We start from the raw sequence: 11,218 nt of genomic DNA, 5'->3' as shown, positions 1-11,218 counted from the left end.
GCCGCCCCCGCTGCGGGCTCCCGGCAGCCCAGCATGGAGACCTTGGACAGGTGAGCAGCCCCCTGCCCGCGGGGCCCTGACAGGCGCCTGCCCCCCATCTGCTCCCGGGGTCGCTCCCCGTCCCGCTCTCCCTGACTGGCGCTGCGGGGCACGCCCCCCCCACCCCGGGGCTCCGTGTCCCCCAGGCACTACTGGGGGAGCCCCACCGTCCGCGGGGCCGCGATCGGCCCGGGGGGACCCGCAGGCGGCGGCACGAACGCGAGGGACGTGGCCCCGTTATCTGCGACAGGCTCGTGAAACGGCCAGCGCCCCATTCACTAGCCGGGCCCCCCGCCTTCGTCTGCAGCCCCCTGCTCTGTGTCTCCGGCCAGGGCTGCTCGTCCCAGGCCAATGCCAGCTCCTGTTCTCAGCTTGTTCACCTTCCTGGGCTGAACACCAAGGGCCGCCCTCTCTTGCTGTGTGGATAGCCACGGGAGGGGGGGATAGTTGAAAGAAAATTAACTTCCCCATGAGTTATTGCAGACAAGGTTGAGACTGTTGTTTTACACCAGCGGTGCCCTTGTAGCTTAAGGTGCAACGCAGCACAGCAGGATGCTGACATCAATCTGGAGCTTGGCATTGTAACCTCACAAGCAAATGGAAAACAATCCAGCTCCAAGGATGTACTTGATATCTTAAAAATAGGGGGAAATTATTATCTAACTTAGATAAGTGGTATCTGAGAGAGCTTTTAAAAACTTCTAATACATATGTATGTTACATCAACTAAAACAAATCTAATATGCACAAACCGGTGGGTAATATTATGCGGGGAATGGGCACAGCTGGAATCAAGCAAAAAGTGCACCAAAATAGTAATAGCATTAGACTATAGTGTCAGGGTAGTCTCTCCTTCCACCCTGACACACACTTAATGGGCTTGGAATTATAGGAAAGAATGATCTCTGAATAATATACTGTAGTGGATGTTGCTTGATATCAAACTACTTTGTGAAGAGCATGTTGTTGTTAGTGATAAACTGGCAATATTTATTTATATAGAGGAAGTGAGGAGCCACTTTCAGTCTTGTTTTCAGACACATATATTTCTGCCCAATACTTTTTTTGTACCTTTCCGAACGAGAATTTTCTTGCAAGTTCAGTAACAATTCCTTTAGCTGTTAGAATGATCAGAGCATGTGAGAAGAGTATCTTTTCAGTGGTTAAGATGGAAATTTGGAATTTAGATAATCCAAGAGTTCATTATTTTAAAAATATTTTACCTATAGTGTTCAAAATAATTTTGTTTAGAAATGGGAAGAGAATAGTATTCCTTCGATATCAGTGGTAGGCTGGGGAGAAGGCATGCTATGCATATGTGAGGAACAGTACCATGGTACCAATAGTGAATGAACCTTGCAGTTCCTGGCACTGAGGAAAGGCTTTTATGTGCAGCTGCTGCAACATCAAAGCAAGCCTAGCTTGTGCATGTAGTGAATCTCCTCCTTCCTGTGATACTGATATTCATCATTGCTGTGATTCAGGAGAACGACTATACTGGGTCAGACCAGTGGTTTGTCTAGCCCAGTATCCTGTCCTCCAAAAGTGGCTAATGCCAAGTACTTCAGAGGGAATGAACAGAACAGGTATCATCAAGTGATCCATCCCTTGCTGCCTATTCCCAGCTTTTGGCAAGTAGAGGCTAGGGACGCTTCAGAGTATGGTTTTGCATCCCAACCCATCCTGGCTAATAGCCATTGATGGACCTTATCTGATTCTTTTTTCAACCCTGTTATAGTCTTTGCCTTCACAACATCCTCTGGCAAAGAGTTCCACAGGTTGACTGTGCACTGTGTGAAGAAATACTTTATTTTGTTGTTTTAAAGGTGCTGCCTATTAATTTCATTTGGTGACCCCTACTTCTTGTGTTATGAGAAGGAGTAAATAATACTTCCTTATTTACTTTTTCCACACCAGTTGTGATTTTATAGACCTCTATCATATCCCCCCTTTGTCGTCTCTTTGCCAAGCTGAAAAGTCCCAGTTTCATAAATCTCTCCTCAGATGGAAGCTGTTCTATACTCCTAATCATTTTTGTTGCCCTTTTCTGTACCTTTTCCAGTCACAACAGATCTTTGCAGATCCTGATGAACACTGAGTGTCTGCAACCCATTGACATTTACAGGATTTGTTTTTAATATATCACCTATTGCATGGTATCTAAGTGCTCTACAAAATTAGGCCTTGATTCTGTAATGGGTGCTGTGCTGGCAAACTTTATTGCAGGATCAGAGTCTTAGGAAGTACAAAAACTCAGAACAAAAAATCCCTTACTTCATTTTTCTGAGGCAGAAGAATGTGTGTAGGAGTTTCTTAAGAGCAGTGCTTTTGGGGAAGTCACTGACACATTACTTAGTACCATAGTTACTGCACACCATGCATGGCAACGATAACAACGTCTCCACTCCCCTTTGCTGATGAACTACCATATCTCCTAACATCATTAGTTGCAGCTATTGGGTGTAGTGGCGAGTAGATCATAGAATATCAGGGTTGGAAGGGATCTCAGAGATCATCTAGTCCACCCCCCCTGTTCAAAGTAGGACCAATCCCCAACTATTTTTTTGCTCCAGATCCCTAAATGGCCCCCTCAAGGATTGAGCTCACAACCCTGGGTTTAGCAGGCCAATGCTCAAACCACTGAACTATCCCTATCCCCTCAGATCAGTGTCTCCAACCTCTTTACACACAAGATCACTTTTTGAATTTAAGTTCAAACCAGGATCTGTCCCACCCCTTACCCAAGGCCCCGCTCCACTTGCTCTCCTCCACCCTCACACACTTTCACCGGAATGGGGTTGGAGTGCGGGCTCTGGGCTGGGGCCCAGGGGTTTGGAGTGTAGAAGGGGGCTCTGGGCAGAGTCTGGGGCAGGGGGTTGGGGTGCAAGCTCTGGAAGGGAGTTTGGGTGCAGGAGGAGGCTCTGGGCTGGGGCAAAGTGTTGGGGTGCAGGATGGGGGCTGACTGCAGGAGGGGGTGGGGTAGAAGGTTCAGGGTGCAGGAGGGAGTATGGGGCTCTGGCTCCTGGATGAGGCTGCGGGGCAGGAGGCATGTGGGTTCCTGCTGGAAGTGGCACTTACCTGGGGTGGCCCCCGGGCAGCAGTGCAGCGAAGCTAAGTCAGGCTCCCTGCCTCTCCTAGCCCTCCACCACTCCTGGAAGTGGCCAGCATGCCCCTGTGGCCCCTGGAGAGGGGAGCACGTGGCTCTGCACGTTGTCCCTCCCTGCAGTCACCACCCTTGCAGTTACCATTGGCCGCAGTTCCCCGCTCCTGGCCAATGGGAGCTGTGTGGGTGGTGCTTGCAGGCAGGAGCAATGCGTGGAGACCCTCTGCCTCACCCCCTGGGGGCCACAGGGGTATGCTGGTCACTTCTAGGAGTAGCATGTGGCGAGGGCAGACAGCGAGCCTGCCTTAGCCCCTCTGCACTGCTGGACTTTTAGCATCCAGAGCTCACGATTGACTGTCAGAGGCTCATTAAATTTAGTAACAGGGATGATGGAAGGTTGGGATTCTCTAGGGAATCAGGAAGGGCAAGGTTATGGTTGTGGTTTGTGTTCCACGGTAGCTGTAATGGTAGGGTGTGTCCCCCTGTTGGTGAAGGAGAAGATGGTATGTGCTCTTAGGTGGCATAACTTTTCACTTCCTTGGTTTTGTGGATTTGAATCAGGTATGTGATGAAGTGATTAATGTTAATTACTTCACATTTTTATAGATTAATTTCCTTTTTTTTATGATTAAGTGTGGTTTTGTTTCTATGCAGAGTTGGAGACTGGGACCTGGGCAGTGGGTATACATGCACCTGCTGATAGAGAAGATGAGGTACACCAGCAGCTGGTGCATGTGAATCATTATATTTTAGAAACTGTATATAAAAGCCTTCTCTGATGTGAACAGAAGCTGTGCATAAACCCTTATGCCAGCCATTGCATATAAAAGTTTTTTGTCGTGTGTCAGGAGCTGCACATAGTTTATGCAATGGGAGCTGCTTGTGCACAAATAATTACCTACAATCCATTTTTAACACAATCCTCCCACATTTCTCACCTGATCTACTCAGAATACACCTTTCTACCAAATTTTGTGAAGATAAACATGACATCCTGGTCCATTAAAATCAGTAGTAGTTTTGCCAAGTTTTTCCCCAGAATGTTTAGATAGCAACTGATTGTTAAATAGACTGCTAAAAAAATCCAGTAAGAGTCAAATTTCAGACGCTTCCTGTAAAAACAAAACAAAAAAGAGATGCCAGCCAAATTACATAGTTTTTAGGCCCTTTGAGTTTTCTGACTGAAATTTTAAACCAAAAGGCCACCCACTTTTAGGAGAAAAAATGGGTTTATGCCTCATTTTAAGTGCACAACTCTAACTATGATGTTCCTAACAGAGCGCCTTTGTAATGTTACATGAACCACTGTGGAAGTGAAACCACTGAGTTTTAATTTTCACGAATATGTGTTTTCCACTTCTATTTTTCCTTTTCAGATGTGTCAAACATTAAGCTATATGTGGTATAGTTGCATACAGTTTAAGCTGACCACCTTAGCCTACACTGGAAAAGTTGCACTAAATATATCAATGCTAGTTAGGGGTGTGTGGATTTTTGTTTTTTTAAGCAATACAGTTATACCAGTATAAAGATGCTTTATACTGGTGTAGCTTATTTCATTTCCTGAACTGAATAATTTATACTGTTGTAAGCATTTTTATGCTGGCATAACTGCATCCATAGATACTAAATTTTTCTTTTGCTGCTTCAACTGTACTTGTATAGTTAAAGTGGCAAAACTTTCTGGTGTGGACAATCCCTAATAAAAACCTAAATTATTTTCATAATTAACAAAATGGGGAAATACAAACTGAAGTGTGTGCATAGAGAAATGCTTAGAAATGTGGGAGTCAGGGCAAAAGTAAAAGATGCCTGAAAACCAGAGACTATTTATCGTGAGGAGAAACGCACCAGAAATTTCATGGAATAAGGAGAGGGCCAGTAAGTGAGATCAAAGAGACAGGTGAGCAAAAGAGAGAGAAATACTATCATTAGCTGGATTTGTAGCTAAAAATTCATACACTTTCTCTATTCCGCAAAATGTGGGTAGAGGTGTCTGCAAAAGATGCAAATGAAACTAAAATCCGGTTCAAGGTAAAAGAGACTTCTCTGAAAGAAGAATGTAATTGATTTTTTAATAATGAAACCATACATTATGATGTGGTGCTGTGTAAAGTTTATGCAGCAAGGGAGAAAACTAATAAAATCCATGACTAAAAATTACTTGATGGTCTTCCACTTCAGATATGTAGCTGCTGCAGTGCTCACCACGCTTATCTTCAGCCAGCACCTCTTGAAACCCATATGCTGCTTCTCGCTATGACACAGTGCAATTAGTGTGTTAAAGGCCTCTTAGGAGGTATCTTGTGCTCCTGGTGAACAATCTATCACGCCCCCTCAAATCCCAGTTTTACCTGTTTGTGCTGTGTTCATTTGTGATTTATTAGTCATTCACTTTAACATTCTGGGAGTATCCCAGAATTCAAAATTAGCTTATATGTTTGTTCATTATATACTATTTTTAAAATGTATTGTACTTTCTGTTCCTAACTTCAATTGAAACACTATGTATACAGAAGAACCTCACCTTACTAATGCATTAAATTGTTGAAACGCTATCTCACATTATACTGCTGTGCTTGGAGCAGGGACAATAGGGCAATGGGGACCATCCTATTACTCCCCCATCCTCTCATCTGGCACTCTGAAATATACTGAAATAGACCTAGGGTACTTAAAGTTCTCTGGTGTCAAATTACAGTGCTTCCTCCAGTCTCTGAACTTCACCAGTCTGCACTGCCCCATCCCATTCACACATTGCATTAGTGAAATTCTGCTGTAGACTTACCTGATCCAGTGTCTTGGGGGATGGTAGGGGAGGGGAGGGTTGTCTTGTGTGCTTGCTAAATTACAAAATTCAGTAATGTGAAATGGGTCTCCCTGTCCTTAGCAAATGCATAAAAGGAGATACAGCTAGGTAGAAAATTCCCTTGAAGAAGAGTTTTATATTTTTCCTATTGTTTTAGAGGTGTTCCCTTAAAAATATTTCCTTTTAAATGGCAGCTGCTATCTCTTAGGCTTTATTTGAATAATAGTGTCACATATATGAAATTCTTGAAAGCACTTAAGTCCTGGAAGCACTTACTCAAAATAAATTATTTTTGATGGCCTTAAACAGAAATATATGAATAGTTTTAACAATATCTGATAAGGGATTCAAGAGTTTCATGTCCCCAGGGCCCTGAATATTTTTGTAGATTAACAGTTGCACATCTGAATCAAAATTAATGGCAAATTCCAACAAAATTGAATTCTTTGTAATCTGATGGACAAAAAGGTGGTATGTAGTCTGTTCTTTTAAAGAGTATAATGTCATTAGTGTTTGTGTAATTGATTGTTGGTTGTGTTCATGTGGGGTGTAATTAAATGTTCTCATCGCTTCCTCAGTGTAAAGTAGTAATCATTGCTAAACATTCTGAATATTTATTTTGTTCTTGTAGCCCTACAGGATCCCATGTTGAATGGTGTAAACAACTCATAGCTGCTACCATTTCTAGTCAGATTTCAGGTTCCGTGCCATCAGACAGTGTATCCAGAGATTACAGGGTAAGTGACATTTATCATTTGAGGAATACAAAGATAATTGTTCAGTCTGTTGAAATGGCTGGGCAGGAAACTTGCTACTTTGATTTATCCACATGAGTGGATCCTTGACCATTTGAGAGTCAAATGTCAGTTAATAGCGAATCGAGAGGTGCAAAGATTTTCTTTGTATTTTCTCTCTCATTTAGAGTAGTGTCACTGAGTTCTACAGAACAAAAGGTAGATCGAAGTTTCCTTTCTTTTCTCTAAGTGGCATTTTATCGTCATGGGATGATTTTCTTCTTTCCTTTGATTTTGATCTAGAAATTTTCTGGAAATTGGATTTTTTTTTTATTTTATTTTATTTTTTTTTTAATGATAGGAATGAAACATTTGTTTCTTGGTTTGAAATCTTTTCTATTCACCAGGCACTCACGAGAAAGAATTCAGCTAATGTGGATTTCACAAAAATTAAATATAATTTGCCTTGATGAATATTGAATGAGCATATCTTCTCCAGCATGAAAAGAATGTTTACCTATTTTTACTTTTCTTCCTTTGTTTTGGTGTGACAGTTTCACTATCTGTGGTACAACGTCCCTTATAAATCAGAACAGACTCTCTCTTGTTTGTTTTCTTATCCAACAACATAGATGTCATTGAGACAATGAATGTGTAATGTCTTAGCTCTGATTAGAATCTTTGGGTTTTTCCCTCCCTCTCCTTTCACGCTTTCTTCTGTTTCCCTACATAGAATCATAGGACTGGAAGAGACCTCGAGAGGTTATCTAGTCCACTCCCCTGCACTCATGGCGGGACTCAGTATTATCAAGAGTAGTGTGTATTAAATCTCTCTTGCACTGCAAATTGACACAAGTGTTACCTCTGTTTCCAGTCTCCATAAAAGTCCAAAAGGTGCTGTTAAGCTCAGGTCTTCCATGTGCTTTATATCCTCTTTCTTCCCTGGAATTAAAACAAAATCGTGGGTCTGGATGCAAAGTATCCAAATAAAGATTTTATCTTGTTTGCTTTAAACTGTAGTTAAATAATCTACCAATGCTTTCTGGATTTAAAAGGCCTTGAATGCTCTCTACAAACAGCATATTTCCTTAACTTCTGTGACTGCAGGTCAAATTCAGCGTGTGCTTGAAGATCAAGCCACTAACTGTATTTGATCTTAGTCTATTTAAAACTTCACCTCATAGTTTGTCACTATATTGGTACAGTCAGCAACTTGTACTCAGAAAAAGCTTAGCTCTTCTATAGTCTGGCAGCTGAATTGCAAATGCTCGCTCTGGGTCAAGGCTGATGTCTTTGATAAAGCATTGTGGGAAACCTTGCATTACAGCTGTCTATGTTGTATTTGCCCTGTAGATCAAGGACTTCATTTTAGCAGAATCCAAGTCTGCGAGTTTCGTGTTCAATTCACCTTTTGAGTTATTATGCATTCCTCCAGAGGAGAGCCAATTTTTTTAATCTAAATAGTCTGGTTCTCTATTCCAGACTGGTCTTGCACATTACTTAGAAGGGAGAAATATTTTGAGGCCTAATGAGCAGCATTTAACTCTAGCTCATTCTCTGTCTCTTACAAATAAAATTAAGTTAAACCTTTCTGTTCTCAAAATCCTAGTTGTTAATAAATTGTATTTAACATTTCATGTCTATGAAATGATAGAATGAGCTAAACTCCCACATTGGCAAATCGCATTGCAGAGTTTCTAATAATAAAATTTTATTTACCTACCCTGAATAATAATGCATAGTTGTTTTTTTGTTTTTTTTTGTTTTTAAAGCTAAGAAGTTATTATATAGTATTTTCAAAGTGCTGCTTTGGAAAAGGGCCTCCTTTGCATTATAACCTCTCCTTCAAATGATTAGTTCTACTGTCTTATTACCTCCTGATTGCCATGGACTAAGCAAGGTTTTACGTATTTCCAGAAAGTCAGTTGGCTACTGCATACACAATGTTTTAAATGTCACAATTTTTTTTAAAGTGGGTGAATTTAATGTATGTGTAAGTGAGAAACTTTGTATAGCAGCAACTAAAATCAAGAGCAACATGGGAAGATGCTGTGCAAACTTCTCCACACAGTTGTCAAAGCATCTAAGTCTTTAATTGCAACCTTGCTATTCTGGTCTTGGGTAAATCATGCCAAATAGTACTACCATGCTTGCTTTCTCCTGTGATCCAAGTAAAGTATCCAGAGATACCAGCACTTTTTGTCAAAATTTTGATATGCATCTACATTAGCATTTCTCATTTTGAAAATGGACACAGTACCTTATAACTAATGCAAAGTTAATTAAGTTTAGGCAATAGAATATATATTTACTATTGTGCATTTATCCAATACATTTAATTTATCGTATTTACACAATAGGTTGTAATGGTTGTGAAGTAATCATTCAAGTTGATCAGCTAGAATGTCCATGTAAAACTGGCCAACATATTAAATGAAAAAGTTGTTATAGATGAGTAAAATGGCAGACAAAAGAGAATCCATATGATTATAATATAATAGCGCCTATAAAGCTTTCCATCTGTAGATCTCACAGTGCTTTTTGAAGGTGGGTGAGCCTCATTATCCTCCTCTTACAGATGAGGAAGCTGAAGTGTAGAATGGCTGAATGATTCTCACAAGGTCACCCAGTCAGCAAAGGAAAGCCAGTTTCTTGATTTGCAGACCGCAAGACTCTCTCCACTGGACCACGCTGCATTCAGTGCCTTTTAAAATCTTGATTAGCATTTAAGAAAAACAACACATCAAGGAAACAATATAGATAGCCGACTTCTGAATTTGTGTTCAGAATTGTTTGCTTGTGCAAATTGTGTAGTTAGTCTGTTTTCCCAATTTGTGAGCAGATTTTTGATCAGACAAATTTAAAGGCAGTTTTTGAAAATGTGCCCCTAAGTTTTTTGGTTTAATTGCTAGTACAAAAATTGAGACTTAAAGCAGGAATATAGTCCTGAATTGCAGTGCACTATGGACAGAACTTCTGTCTTCAAGACTGAATAAAACTGTGAGCAAGAGAGAGCAAATATACACCTTTCTGAATTTCATTCAGCCTTGCTAATTAAAGTTCAGAAGAAGCTTTGAGATGGATACTTGCTCTTCATAATTAGTTAAAAAATATACAGTTTGGGGCCATTGTCGATATGGATTGCTCAGAATACAACTTGCTTTCATTCCAAAAGCAAGCAATTGCTAGACCTAATTGATCATGAGGTGCTGTTGAGAAACCTGTGGGAATGAATGCGATAGCTTATGCTGTTTATGTTCAGGCCTTACGGATAGAGTCTAGTAGCTTATAATTCTCTCTCTTCCTGATGGCTTTTGCGTCAAGGATCTCAATATGAAGGCTCTCTTCTGTCATTCCTTCTGCTGAACGTGTGTGTGAGATCGCTAGGGACAACAATTCCCCTTTTTGATTGAATCTAGATCTTTTAGTCTGCTAGCTTTCCCAGTGTCTGGTCTATTTAGCCATGGGCGAAAACTAAGTATCCCAAAAAAATCAGAGGCAGAGTTGTTGGGAAAGCATCTCTAGTAATAAGTGTAATGAGGGAGGGGTGTGGGGGGTTATTATTGTATCGTTCCCTGAGGGACTGTTCCACCCTTGGTCTCATCAATATGCACACTCAGGAGTCACTTTGCTCATCGCTGTTGCTGAATTCATAGGTAACAGGATGCTGCAAAATGCATTCTGTCCTAGCTAAAACTTCTAAGTCACTCTGATGCAGAACTCACCACAGTTATCTGTGACTTGGTCACTCTGGTCTGGGCTGTTTTAAAGTGCTGTACCCTTGGAAACTACTCAGAAGTTTCAGCTAGGGTGGAATGTGTCTGCCTACCTCTTCGGTTTGACAGACAGATTTGAATACATAACATCAGTTTTCTTGGCTTTTGGTTGGCTCCCCATCAGCTTGTGCACTTCAGATTGAATGATTATCTATGTTTTGTTTCTTAAAATGTCTGTTGCTATGTCCCTGAATCCATATACACAAAAGCAACACACACAGTTGTTAAAAAATTCTGAATATCATGGCTTCCTCTCCTCTGTGTTCCATGGTGGGAGTTTCACTCCTCCACAAAGCTTTTGCAAAAATACAAAGATCAGGAGGGAACATATTGGGTTGCAAAGGGGAACATGGAATTTGAAGCATGTTGAGCTTGCTTTTTCTTGTTAGATTTGTACTCATGCCGTACACAAGCAGCATACTTGGTTTTGGGGGCAGTCTGAATTCATAGTGTCTTATATAACTCTCACCTGACTGAAAACTTAGTGGTAATGAGGTGGTATCAGTGGAAAGCACTTAGATAATAATGACTACCTAGAAAGTTGTGGAAGTAAGTTAGGGAAAAGTTAGAACTAAACAAGCTCTGGTGTTTGACTCAAAAGTGTAGGGCCATCGTTTCTCATAGCTATTATTGTGGGCTTACTATATACTATCCTAAAGGTTTGCTAAACTCTTCAATTTTTCACTAGTATGTTGTCACTGAATGAAAAGATGCTTTGGACCTGATTTCAAGAGCTTGGCTCCCATTTAGATGCTAA

At 41.0% G+C, this 11,218-nt stretch overlaps 1 protein-coding gene across 4 annotated transcripts in view; it reads left to right on the top strand.

Annotated features, from left to right (window-relative positions):
• The first annotated feature begins 6 nt into the window (after nucleotides 1–6).
• The window catches only part of MTMR1 (myotubularin related protein 1), a 59,044-nt gene continuing 47,832 nt past the window's right edge, over nucleotides 7–11,218 (top strand). For all 4 annotated transcript variants that reach the window (XM_032769443.1, XM_032769440.1, XM_032769444.2 and 1 more), the window contains exons 1-2: nucleotides 7–50; nucleotides 6,583–6,688. In XM_032769443.1, the coding sequence (XP_032625334.1) occupies nucleotides 34–50; nucleotides 6,583–6,688 (123 nt within the window). In that variant the 5' untranslated portion in view covers nucleotides 7–33. The remainder of the gene's footprint in view (nucleotides 51–6,582; nucleotides 6,689–11,218) is intronic.

The sequence above is a fragment of the Chelonoidis abingdonii genome, chromosome 8 (genome assembly GCF_003597395.2).
Source record: "Chelonoidis abingdonii isolate Lonesome George chromosome 8, CheloAbing_2.0, whole genome shotgun sequence".
Taxonomy (NCBI): Eukaryota; Metazoa; Chordata; order Testudines; family Testudinidae; genus Chelonoidis; species Chelonoidis abingdonii.
The sequence above is the reverse complement of the archived record's forward strand: the minus strand, read 5'-3'. Positions and strand labels throughout refer to the sequence as shown.